At 41.0% G+C, this 14,005-nt stretch overlaps 1 protein-coding gene across 1 annotated transcript; it reads left to right on the top strand.

Moving 5' to 3' along the window:
* The first annotated feature begins 6,407 nt into the window (after window positions 1–6,407).
* LOC139831815 (uncharacterized) lies at window positions 6,408–7,043 on the top strand. The gene has a single exon (XM_071821152.1). The coding sequence runs from the start codon at window positions 6,408–6,410 to the stop codon at window positions 7,041–7,043; it is 636 nt and encodes a 211-aa protein (XP_071677253.1).
* Window positions 7,044–14,005: the final 6,962 nt, after the last annotated feature.

The following is a 14,005-nucleotide window of genomic DNA, read 5'->3' on the forward strand; positions in this document are numbered from 1 at the left end:
TTAAAGCTTGTCCAGCACACAGTCTTGATAAACAAAACCATCAGCTATGCATCCTCTTTAACAAGGTACCACAGCATAGTTCATTTAGCAAGATAGGCACAGGGAAAACTTTATATAAAAAAAAAGCTACCAAAAAGAAACTTGAGACTGTACCATCAGTTTCAAGTTCAGGAAACTAAAAGTTCCTATTTGAATCTATCATATTTTTAGTAGTCAGCAGTGGCAACCAGTTAAGGCCACCTACTGCTGCTCTATTTCCAAATCCCACAAACACATGACTGGATCATGCATGCACATGATCTAGTAATCCTCAACAGCAGCAAGAGCATTATAAACAGGAGTATAAGCTCACAAGTAACCCATCCAGCAACTCATCAATTGCAGGCAACACTAGTTGCATTCTGTATATTGGTACTCACCAATAAGGTACACCAAAATATAACTGAATTTCTCCAATTAACCACTATCATGTGGACAGTACAACTCCAACAAGTAGCCGCACTTGCAATTCATACCAAATAAATTCAAATCATTTTCCTAGTTACTCCAACTAGGAATCATTGCTAACATTTATTCACTGTCATATTGGACAGCTACAATCAAATATCATGCCAGCAGCATAATCCTTTAATCATAGACAGTAGTATCAATATAAAGCACAGGTCATTACAGACATAACTACACATGCTGGGGTGATTCACTTATCCAAGTTGAGGCCTTGGATCAAGCACAAGACACTAGAATTATCTAACAGTAGTATCATATAATGACCACTATTAACATACAACAACCAGTTTAAATACCCGCAAGTTCTTGGCCGACAAATTCATAGCCATAGAGAATACAGAGAGATAGGGAGAGAGGGGAATAGCTCACAGCAGTGTAGACGAATGGAGGAAATGGCCGACGCCGGGGTTGCGTCCACGGCACCATCCCGCCGGCATCGAGGATGAAGTAGTCACCGCACCACCAGTACACCACCACCATGCCATTCCCACCGCCACAAACTCTCACAAATACCAGTACAGCAAACAATAGCCGCGGATCGATGACGCCGGGGTTGCAGAGGATGCCGTCCAGCCGGCGTCGAATAGTAATAGTCGAGGCAGCTAGCGATAGGTGGCATGGAGGTCTGTGGCGAAGCCAAGCCAGGAAGTAGCGTCGGGGGAGGAGACTGGTGACAGCCAGAACTGCAAGGGTGGGGGTTTGCTGCAGGCATGTAAGCGGTGAACATCAGGGCGGAGCTTTGACCGCTGCCCGCGACGTCCGGCAAGGTCGGCGATGGCTGGAGTAGGCCGGTGGCGGCCAGACAAGCCACCAGCGACCGCTAGGGTTCCAGGTTGGGGGCGGGCAAGAGAGACGGCGAGGATTAAATCGACCTGGAGGAGGTAGTAGAGAGCAGTGAGGCGGACCAAAGCCCTAACTCGCAGGAGCTGGAGAGGGCCGGGAGCAGCCGGGCACCAGCGGCGGCACGGCGGAGCTTTGGGGGCGAGCGTGGGTGTCGGCGGCGTCTCAGTGAGCGGGAGTTGGTGGAGGATAAAGAGGAGAGTACGGCGAAACCTAGTCCGTGAGCAGAGGCGTCGGGGGTTGGCTGTCGGCTGGCCGGAGCGGCGCCGGAGGAGCACATCGGAGAGCCAGCAGAGGGTCACGCGGAGTCGTCGTGTGCGTGCGTGGGTGAGAGGTGAGCGTGAGAGGGTTGGGTCGGGTCGTGGTCTTCAACCAAGCCGACCAGGCCAACTCGGTTGGACCAGGCCATTGGGCCAAACCAATGGGCCATCTGGTCTATTTTGTTTTCTTTTCTTTTTGTGTGAAGTTTTTATCATTTTAAATTAATTAAATAACATACAATAATTAAAAGTGGGTAACAGAAGATTAACCCTATAATAATAATATAAAACAAATACTTTAAACTAAAGGAACAATAATTTGGAGTTGCCTCTAATTGAACCATTAAAACCTAAATACTACACATATAATTTTCTTGTTTATATTTTCACATAAAGAAAATATTAAATATTACTTTGCATTAAAATGCCATAAAAAAATATTTCTTGATGGTTATGTTTAATCATATGAAAATCATAATTGATCATTACTTCAACCATTAATTAAAAACCCTAAACCCTAATAGTATTTATCATATTTTATTTAAGTCTTTTATAATAGAATGTTAAATCCATTATTATTTCTATTTCAAAGTTGTTAATAAATTAAAATCTATGACCAATTACTAATTTAAGAATGATATCACAATTAGAAACCTAGTTCTAATATGAGTAGAACCTTGATCTCACTATTTTATGTAACCATCCTAAATTGTTTTCAACTCTAAAACCCTAGTTATGTGCAACATGTGATCATGCTTACAAAACCTAGATGATCAAATAGGGTCAACCAAGTTTAAACCCTAGTTCCTATGCTTAGAGATATCAACCTTAATTAACCATGCCTAGCATCACACCATTGTGATGAACTCCAATAGCATCTATGCCCAATACTTATCATTACATAATCATAGTCCACTGAACCCTACAAATACTTCATAATTATGAACCATCCTATTTAGGAGCCAATCATTCCTTACTTAGTGGATCCAACAACAAACCCTAGTCAACCTCAACTCTAATTGAGATACTTCTTATTATTTAAGAAGTATGTTCTTCAAAAGTTACTCTTTTGAAGAAAATAAAGAATAGCCATCAACCACGCCTTATAGGACATATAAACCCTAGATAGCTATCAACAGCAAGATGAACCCACCATGATAGAAACCATGTATAATTAATTGCTTAAGTTGCTCATGCTTAAGTAAAACCATTCAAGCCTAGTTCTTGATGAATCCAACTCTGTTGGGATCCATCTAATACTTACTCCAGAAACTAGATGAAACCATAGTCAACCATAGAACCCCACCAACCTAATTATCATACTTGTTCTTTATTAAAGAACATGTTCTTCAAAAGTTATTCTTTTGAATGATATAATAAGTAATCATCAACCATGCACTATAGGACTTAAAAGTGACAAACTGCTCTTTACTTATTATATAACTACTATTCCTGGGTGTGTATGATTGTTACTATGCATTTTACCACCTGCCTATGATTCTAAAAAAACAACACAACTCTGAATAAAGAACCTTGTTTGTGAATCACTCTAAAAATGCAACACACCCTGAACTAATCATTACCACTCACTAATCCTAAATCATCGGGGTTAGGTCACGCTTAGAGCGATTGCATCTCATACTTATGCATTATTGCATCCTTGCCAATCTTTTAAACATCGTCCTTACCGGACGATGATGCTATTTCAGAATTTGGAGTTATTGCGTATCGAAGACCTTGTCTGCATAATCTTGCAGTCAAGAAAGGCAAGTTCATCGCTTGCTCATGTCATTTGAGTATTTTTACCAAATTACTTGCAAAGTACTATATTTATCACTATTGCATGAAAAACAAAACCACTATTTTCATAACTATGAATATGACTATGTGGTGGGCAATGGAACCATGGATTGTGTTGATATGGTGGAGGTTCCATTGCAAGGGTTTATATCCATCTAGGATTAAACAACAAATGTCGCCAGTGATTCTTGTGCCGTAATACCCGTGTTAACCATAAGATCTGGAGTGGGACGGAATAGTCAATCGTATTTCCACCTCTTATACATCAACGGATGCGCTTTACCGTAGACCCTTGATCCAAGAGAGGACAAGTGGTACCCTTGATCCAAGAGAGGACAAGTGGTAGGGTGGGGGTCCCGATGAAGTCCCCACGGTTATTGCGGTCTATGATGGGTTGCAGCTGCCGGCGAAGGAGTTCATGGTAGAGACCTGAACTGTCGTCGTGGTCGGGGTCCATCCTTAATTGGAGTAAGAGGACCGGCGAGGACCCAGGGTCGGGGTTTGCAACAACGGGTGGGTGTATGAGGTAGCGGAGGAATATGATTGGCTATGACCTTATACCGGGCCTCACACCATAGGAAGTGTGGACAAGCCTGCAGCTTGGTTGGCACCAAGGTTAAGATCTCTTATGGGTAAAGCAACACACCTCTGCAGAGTGTAAAGAACCGTGACTGTCACTCCTGTTCGGGATATGGAATCGCGAACGCTGCCGGAAAGGAGCTCCATGAAGTTCTAGTAAACCGGTGAAGGCTGACGGACATAGTTCTTACGAATAAAAGCAACCTTTTGAAGAAATGGTTATGAAAACTTGCATGGGTATTAGACTTTCTGGTCTAATGCCGTAGCTAGTGCATTAAACACCTCTTTCCTATAATGAACTTGTTGAGTACGCTCGTACTCATCCCACTCTTAAATCCCTGCTTAGATATGGAGGCATCGAAGGAGGATCTACAGTGCAACTCGAAGACCGAGGAATCAACAACTACTTCAAGAGACAGGACCCTGTCAGAGGAGTCAGATACCACATCCAACAAGGAGAAAACCTAGTATAGCCCTAGAAGGGAACTAACTTCCTAAACTTAGCTCCTACTTAGCTAGAATCTATTCTTAGCCTCTATAGCTAGTCAAATACTCTACCAATAGAGTTCGTGATAGGACTAGACTACGGGTCGTTCTTCTGGAGTTTATTTGTAACTTTACCTCATTGTAAAGTAGGAGGTTGTGATGATCTTATGTAATAGAGTCAGTGTTGTAATTCTATAGACATGCCTTGGACCCGCATATGTTTCTGTTGTACCACTCTGAGCGATATAATACCCGTGGAACGGTGTTTCATTGGTGTTATATCAGACTTGCATACTACACCATGCAGTGGTATGCCGGGTCACCACAGTTGGTATCAGAGCAAATGCTTTGACCCTAGGATTAAAACCCTTTAAAGGAGACCTATAGGATTGGTAGTGTCTATAGGAAGTTGTCCTAGGTAAACCAAATACTTCTTATGACTTGAGATGGATATTCACTTGAGAATAATCCTGACACACTTGAGTCAGCATTTCTTTTTACCTAACTTACCAAGATAAAGTGAAGTTAGTTAGCTAATCCAAAACATGTAGCACATCAATAAGTCCTTAAAACAATAGATGAGTAGATCACAGTTGGTATACAATACATGGTAGTCCAAAGAGAGGATACAACCATAAGGAAGATATCCTATTGGAAGATGTGTACCAACACAGGTTATGGATAAGTAAGAGTTATCCAGAACTGTAATAGGAGTTATATCAAGTGATGAAGTTAATTAAGATATCCTAATAGAAGATGTAGACCCAGATAAGTAATGAGTAAGTAAAATTATCTAGACATCTGAAACCACTGATAGTAAGTGATAAAAACAACTGATATGAGGTAGTATAGACCATGATGAGTCAATCATGGGAGATAAGGAAGAGTGATAGGAATAATATATGTCTACCTACATGGTAGAGTTGCTAATCATATATGATTCACTTGAGAGTCATTATGTGATGAAGTAGAACATCTAAAGTATTTAGGTGGAGTACAATAAGAAGCCAAGTGCTAAACAAATAGTGCAAGAATTGTGTTCCAAAACAATAAGAAGTGTGCCAAGCACATCATGACCATAGTTTTACAATAGAAACACTTGGAAGTGTAGGAGCTATAGTCCAACAGTTATGTGTTTAAAATAACTATGTTAGAATCTAGATATACCATATGAAGTAGTCCTCAACATAATGAAAGCTAAGTTAGTAATTCCAAAGAAAATTAGGTTAACCTTAACCATCCCAAACCACTTTGTTTCAAGTTTATCTCATTGCAAATGTGCAATTAAGGTAAAGGGTGAGACAAATAGTAGAATCCCAAATATGCGTGCTAAGTATCACGATTTAATCCTATCTTATGTGGTGTTATATACTACACATCTCAGCCTGATGTTTAGAGATGTCTTACTCAACTATCATTATTCAGGCTTATGATGGTGTGTATTATGAGCACAAAGCTGAATCTTCTTGGATTTTTATTGGATTTTCATTGATTGACTAGATCTGTGCATGAAGTTTGACCTTGGTGTGCAAATGCATGTTGCATCATTGAGTTCTTTCTTGATGTTACAGGTCTAGAGGGTAAATGGGATCGCGTGAGGGAGAGACGAGTTACCAACCAACTGAGGAAATAGTAACGACTCATGAAGAGAGGGAAGCAAAAGAAGGTCAGGAAAGAGAAGCTAAGCGGATGGAAGAGGCATTCTCTGCCACTAGATCATCAACATCAACCCCTTTACTGCTTGGGCAAGAATTCTTTGAGCACATGGAAAGGATGGCTGAGGATAGAGCAGCAAACTTAGCACAACAAAATGAATTTTTCAGTCGTTTGATACGTGAGAATAATGGAGGTATCAGAAATGGAGGGCCAAAAGGAGTGAGTCTTACGGAATTTCTACAAACCAATCCACTAACTTTTGCTACCGCACCAGAACCTATGGATGCGGATGATTGGTTGAGGGACACGGAGCGGAAATTAAATACAGTTCGGTGTAATGATGAAGAGAAGGTTAGATATGCCACCTATCTACTATCAGGACTAGCAGCGTTATGGTGGGATAACATGATTCTAATTCAACCTTCAGGACATGTTTTCACGTGGGACGAGTTTAAGAAGAAGTTCCGAGAAGCCCAGGTTCCTGAAAGTATCATGGAACTAAAGAGAAGAGAGTTTGAGACCTTGAAGCAGAATGACTTGTCGGTATGGAATTATCTAGTAGAGTTTGATCGTTTATCACGTTATGCAGCAGAGGATGTGAACACAGAGGAGAAAAGGATAAAAAGGTTCTTAAAAGGGATGAATCCATTCCTGAAAATGCAGTTGAATCTAACCAAATGCACAAGGTTCCACGAGCTAGTGGATACTGCAATTACTTTGGAGAATGATTATGAAGAAGTGAAGAATGAAAGAAAACGGAAGGCCAGGTTGGAACCACAACCAATTCAGATACAACAAACTCAGTCAGAGATGAATTTCCAAACTAGAGATGAGACAATCACACCGTTTTATAGTCAAGTTCGATGCCATAACTGTGCAAGGAAAGGTCACTATGCCAAGGATTGCACGCAATAGGATATTACCTGTTTTGGATGTGGACAACTAGGTCATATGAAATCAGAATGCCCGGATCCATATTTGGTACGAAGATCAAATGAAGCAATGAACCAAATTTCAAATCACCGGGGGAGCTCATCATCTAAGAAGTTCGAACAAGGAAGTGGATGGAGCACAAGGACGGATGCATAGGACTTTGACCATACTTATTCTGACCCAATCAGTATGTTGAAACAACTTCTTCATTTAGCACAATATTTGTTGCAGAATAATATCTTTAAATTGCTCAAGCTTTCATGGGCAACACACTTGTCCTGTGTAAAGTTGGAATAACCATAGTTGCATAACCAACTAACATAGCGTACTGGTATTCACGGCCATGTGGGTACACAATCAATCCAAATAGGATACCCTAGAAAAGTACGATAGAAAACCCAGGAAAAGACATATAGCCTAACCAAGGAGCTAGTTGGTTGGAGAAGATAAGCTTAGCAACCATTAGGACATCCCTAAGGGGGAGAGCGAGGGATCAGTTGGATCCAATATGAATCAATACTTTGAGCAAGATAGTTGATGAAGGTCTGAACTGAGAGAAGGTTCGATCTTATTTTCATAAGATTATCGAACACTACTTTCAGAAGGATGTCAGACCAGAAGCCGAGATTTATACCTCGAGGAAGTAAGAAGTTGACTATAACTTGAGAAAGTGAGTAATATTTACTCAGAAGTATGAAAGCTCAAGTAAGACAAAACCTAATGGATTCAAGGAAGAATCTGGACAAGGGATATATTCAATTATATCTAGTGAGATCACCACGGAGTTCGAGAGAAGTCGTAGTCTGCATAAGTCAGATGCACACTCCGGAAACGTGAGAGAGTTCAAACTTCGAGGACGAAGTTTAGTTTAAGGGGGAAAGACTGTAATATCCCGAGATTGGGGTTACAAAAAGAGAGGAAACAGATGTGTGCATTGCATTCATGCATAGAAAATCCGGGAATTTTCGCTTTTATTTAAAACACAAAGAGATCAAGGTTTCGCTTGTGTTGATGGGAATTGACTAAGGTCAGCGACACGAGTGCGATAAACTTTGACATGACCTTTGTTGATTTCAGAAGTTGTGAGAAAGGCAAGTGAAACTTGACTCAAATATAAATGACAACTATGCCAACAATAATTGGAATTTGGGTTCCAAACAATCATATACAATAAAAAATAAAAAGAAATTCAAATAAGTATCTGAATTCAAATTTGAATTCAGATTATAACTTTCCAATTATAATTCAAACAATGTTGAATTAAGAATAGGGAAATTACATTTTATTAATCGAATACACATTTACAAAGTCATTACAATATCCAATATTAATACAACTTACAAATATTACAAGAATAAAATACAGAAAGGAAAACTAAGCTAATCCTATCTAAATATCTTCTGTTCTTCTTTTGTCTTGAACCTGCAAAACAAACAAAGAAAACACAAAATAGAAGTAAAGCCAAGTGGCTATGTCAAAAATAAAGAGAAATGGAGAGGGTAGATATTTTCCCCTGCCAAGCTTATCTCTAAGGGGAGCTGAACCAAGTCAGTTTCGGCAGCAGTGAAGCAGGCAGCTCACACATAGGTCTGCATGTGTGTGCTGTCAACCAAGGACATCAAGAGAGCAGGGTATATTAGCCTATTACTTGCAGCACACCATTGCCTAAGCACCACACATCTACCCAATCCATCGACCAGGCCAAGAAAAGCACCAAGAACATTAATTGTTCTTCATCCACAATCCTAGTTAACCATCAGGAAATCCTCCGGTGAATCATTAAGAGCTTAGCCAAATCATAAATCAAAATAAGATATGAGGTCTTGATGATATAGCGAAACCAGGAGAAGCAGGTTTAACTCAAGGAGGTGAAGATCCAACAAGCCAGAAGATTAGCAAGATCATCAACAACAAGCCAATCTAGATCAAGAAGCTGGAAAGAGGTATACCACCAATCATGAGATGCATCTAGTGAACCCATTTACAAAAGCATCATAGTATCCAATCTAAATGACTTATCAAACAGAAATCATTTGAGATGATTTTAACATCATTTGGATCCAGTCTCGAGATCCTTGGCAACTTTAATCCTATTAAAGCTTGTCCAGCACACAGTCTTGATAAACAAAACCATCAGCTATGCATCCTCTTTAACAAGGTACCACAGCATAGTTCATTTAGCAAGATAGGCACAGGGAAAACTTTATATAAAAAAAAGCTACCAAAAAGAAACTTGAGACTGTACCATCGGTTTCAAGTTCAGAAACTAAAAGTTCCTATTTGAATCTATCATATTTTTAGTAGTCGACGGTGGCAACCGGTTAAGGCCACCTCTGCTGCTCTATTTCCAAATCCCACAAACACATGACTGGATCATGCATGCACATGATCTAGTAATCCTCAACAGCAGCAAGAGCATTATAAACAGGAGTATAAGCTCACAAGTAACCCATCCAGCAACTCATCAATTGCAGGCAACACTAGTTGCATTCTGTATATTGGTACTCACCAATAAGGTACACCAAAATATAACTGAATTTCTCCAATTAACCACTATCATGTGGACAGTACAACTCCAACAAGTAGCCGCACTTGCAATTCATACCAAATAAATTCAAATCATTTTCCTAGTTACTCCAACTAGGAATCATTGCTAACATTTATTCACTGTCATATTGGACAGCTACAATCAAATATCATGCCAGCAGATAATCCTTTAATCATAGACAGTAGTATCAATATAAAGCACGAGGTCATTACGAGACATAACTACACATGCTGGGGTGATTCACTTATCCAAGTTGAGGCCTTGGATCAAGCACAAGACACTAGAATTATCTAACAGTAGTATCATATAATGACCACTATTAACATACAACAACCAGTTTAAATACCCGCAAGTTCTTGGCCGACAAATTCATAGCCATAGAGAATACAGAGAGATAGGGAGAGAGGGAAATAGCTCACAGCAGTGTAGACGAATGGAGGAAATGGCCGACGCCGGGGTTGCGTCCACGGCACCATCCCGCCGGCATCGAGGATGAAGTAGTCACCGCACCACCAGTACACCACCACCATGCCATTCCCACCGCCACAAACTCTCACAAATACCAGTACAGCAAACAATAGCCGCGGATCGATGACGCCGGGGTTGCAGAGGATGCCGTCCAGCCGGCGTCGAATAGTAATAGTCGAGGCAGCTAGCGATAGGTGGCATGGAGGTCTGTGGCGAAGCCAAGCCAGGAAGTAGCGTCGGGGGAGGAGACTGGTGACAGCCAGAACTGCAAGGGTGGGGGTTTGCTGCAGGCATGTAAGCGGTGAACATCAGGGCGGAGCTTTGACCGCTGCCCGCGACGTCCGGCAAGGTCGGCGATGGCTGGAGTAGGCCGGTGGCGGCCAGACAAGCCACCAGCGACCGCTAGGGTTCCAGGTTGGGGGCGGGCAAGAGAGACGGCGAGGATTAAATCGACCTGGAGGAGGTAGTAGAGAGCGATGAGGCGGACCAAAGCCCTAACTCGCGAGGCTGGAGAGGGCCGGGAGCAGCCGGGCACCAGCGGCGGCACGGCGGAGCTTTGGGGGCGAGCGTGGGTGTCGGCGGCGTCTCAGTGAGCGGGAGTTGGTGGAGGATAAAGAGGAGAGTACGGCGAAACCTAGTCCGTGAGCAGAGGCGTCGGGGGTTGGCTGTCGGCTGGCCGGAGCGGCGCCGGAGGAGCACATCGGAGAGCCAGCAGAGGGTCACGCGGAGTCGTCGTGTGCGTGCGTGGGTGAGAGGTGAGCGTGAGAGGGTTGGGTCGGGTCGTGGTCTTCAACCAAGCCGACCAGGCCAACTCGGTTGGACCAGGCCATTGGGCCAAACCAATGGGCCATCTGGTCTATTTTGTTTTCTTTTCTTTTTGTGTGAAGTTTTTATCATTTTAAATTAATTAAATAACATACAATAATTAAAAGTGGGTAACAGAAGATTAACCCTATAATAATAATATAAAACAAATACTTTAAACTAAAGGAACAATAATTTGGAGTTGCCTCTAATTGAACCATTAAAACCTAAATACTACACATATAATTTTCTTGTTTATATTTTCACATAAAGAAAATATTAAATATTACTTTGCATTAAAATGCCATAAAAAAATATATTTCTTGATGGTTATGTTTAATCATATGAAAATCATAATTGATCATTACTTCAACCATTAATTAAAAACCCTAAACCCTAATAGTATTTATCATATTTTATTTAAGTCTTTTATAATAGAATGTTAAATCCATTATTATTTCTATTTCAAAGTTGTTAATAAATTAAAATCTATGACCAATTACTAATTTAAGAATGATATCACAATTAGAAACCTAGTTCTAATATGAGTAGAACCTTGATCTCACTATTTTATGTAACCATCCTAAATTGTTTTCAACTCTAAAACCCTAGTTATGTGCAACATGTGATCATGCTTACAAAACCTAGATGATCAAATAGGGTCAACCAAGTTTAAACCCTAGTTCCTATGCTTAGAGATATCAACCTTAATTAACCATGCCTAGCATCACACCATTGTGATGAACTCCAATAGCATCTATGCCCAATACTTATCATTACATAATCATAGTCCACTGAACCCTACAAATACTTCATAATTATGAACCATCCTATTTAGGAGCCAATCATTCCTTACTTAGTGGATCCAACAACAAACCCTAGTCAACCTCAACTCTAATTGAGATACTTCTTATTATTTAAGAAGTATGTTCTTCAAAAGTTACTCTTTTGAAGAAAATAAAGAATAGCCATCAACCCTGCCTTATAGGACATATAAACCCTAGATAGCTATCAACAGCAAGATGAACCCACCATGATAGAAACCATGTATAATTAATTGCTTAAGTTGCTCATGCTTAAGTAAAACCATTCAAGCCTAGTTGCTGATGAATCCAACTCTGTTGGGATCCATCTAATACTTACTCCAGAAACTAGATGAAACCATAGTCAACCATAGAACCCCACCAACCTAATTATCATACTTGTTCTTTATTAAAGAACATGTTCTTCAAAAGTTATTCTTTTGAATGATATAATAAGTAATCATCAACCATGCACTATAGGACTTAAAAGTGACAAACTGCTCTTTACTTATTATATAACTACTATTCCTGGGTGTGTATGATTGTTACTATGCATTTTACCACCTGCCTATGATTCTAAAAAAACAACACAACTCTGAATAAAGAACCTTGTTTGTGAATCACTCTAAAAATGCAACACACCCTGAACTAATCATTACCACTCACTAATCCTAAATCATCGGGGTTAGGTCACGCTTAGAGCGATTGCATCTCATACTTATGCATTATTGCATCCTTGCCAATCTTTTAAACATCGTCCTTACCGGACGATGATGCTATTTCAGAATTTGGAGTTATTGCGTATCGAAGACCTTGTCTGCATAATCTTGCAGTCAAGAAAGGCAAGTTCATCGCTTGCTCATGTCATTTGAGTATTTTTACCAAATTACTTGCAAAGTACTATATTTATCACTATTGCATGAAAAACAAAACCACTATTTTCATAACTATGAATATGACTATGTGGTGGGCAATGGAACCATGGATTGTGTTGATATGGTGGAGGTTCCATTGCAAGGGTTTATATCCATCTAGGATTAAACAACAAATGTCGCCAGTGATTCTTGTGCCGTAATACCCGTGTTAACCATAAGATCTGGAGTGGGACGGAATAGTCAATCGTATTTCCACCTCTTATACATCAACGGATGCGCTTTACCGTAGACCCTTGATCCAAGAGAGGACAAGTGGTACCCTTGATCCAAGAGAGGACAAGTGGTAGGGTGGGGGTCCCGATGAAGTCCCCACGGTTATTGCGGTCTATGATGGGTTGCAGCTGCCGGCGAAGGAGTTCATGGTAGAGACCTGAACTGTCGTCGTGGTCGGGGTCCATCCTTAATTGGAGTAAGAGGACCGGCGAGGACCCAGGGTCGGGGTTTGCAACAACGGGTGGGTGTATGAGGTAGCGGAGGAATATGATTGGCTATGACCTTATACCGGGCCTCACACCATAGGAAGTGTGGACAAGCCTGCAGCTTGGTTGGCACCAAGGTTAAGATCTCTTATGGGTAAAGCAACACACCTCTGCAGAGTGTAAAGAACCGTGACCTGTCACTCCCTGTTCCGGGATATGGAACTGCGAACGCTGCCGGAAAGGAGCTCCATGAAGTTCTAGTAAACCGGTGAAGGCTGACGGACATAGTTCTTCTGAATAAAAGCAACCTTTTGAAGAAATGGTTATGAAAACTTGCATGGGTATTAGACTTTCTGGTCTAATGCCGTAGCTAGTGCATTAAACACCTCTTTCCTATAATGAACTTGTTGAGTACGCTCGTACTCATCCCACTCTTAAATCCCTGCTTAGATATGGAGGCATCGAAGGAGGATCTACAGTGCAACTCGAAGACCGAGGAATCAACAACTACTTCAAGAGACAGGACCCTGTCAGAGGAGTCAGATACCACATCCAACAAGGAGAAAACCTAGTATAGCCCTAGAAGGGAACTAACTTCCTAAACTTAGCTCCTACTTAGCTAGAATCTATTCTTAGCCTCTATAGCTAGTCAAATACTCTACCAATAGAGTTCGTGATAGGACTAGACTACGGGTCGTTCTTCTGGAGTTTATTTGTAACTTTACCTCATTGTAAAGTAGGAGGTTGTGATGATCTTATGTAATAGAGTCAGTGTTGTAATTCTATAGACATGCCTTGGACCCGCATATGTTTCTGTTGTACCACTCTGAGCGATATAATACCCGTGGAACGGTGTTTCATTGGTGTTATATCAGACTTGCATACTACACCATGCAGTGGTATGCCGGGTCACCACACACCCATCAGATTAACGGTAACGGTAAGGCCTCTGACCTGACGGCAACTC

The sequence above is a fragment of the Lolium perenne genome, chromosome 5 (assembly GCF_019359855.2).
Source record: "Lolium perenne isolate Kyuss_39 chromosome 5, Kyuss_2.0, whole genome shotgun sequence".
Taxonomy (NCBI): domain Eukaryota; kingdom Viridiplantae; phylum Streptophyta; class Magnoliopsida; order Poales; family Poaceae; genus Lolium; species Lolium perenne.

Coding starts and splice junctions, on each gene's coding strand:
- LOC139831815 (XM_071821152.1), top strand. CDS start 6,408: ATGGATGCGGATGATTGGTTGAGGGACACGGAGCGGAAATTAAATACA.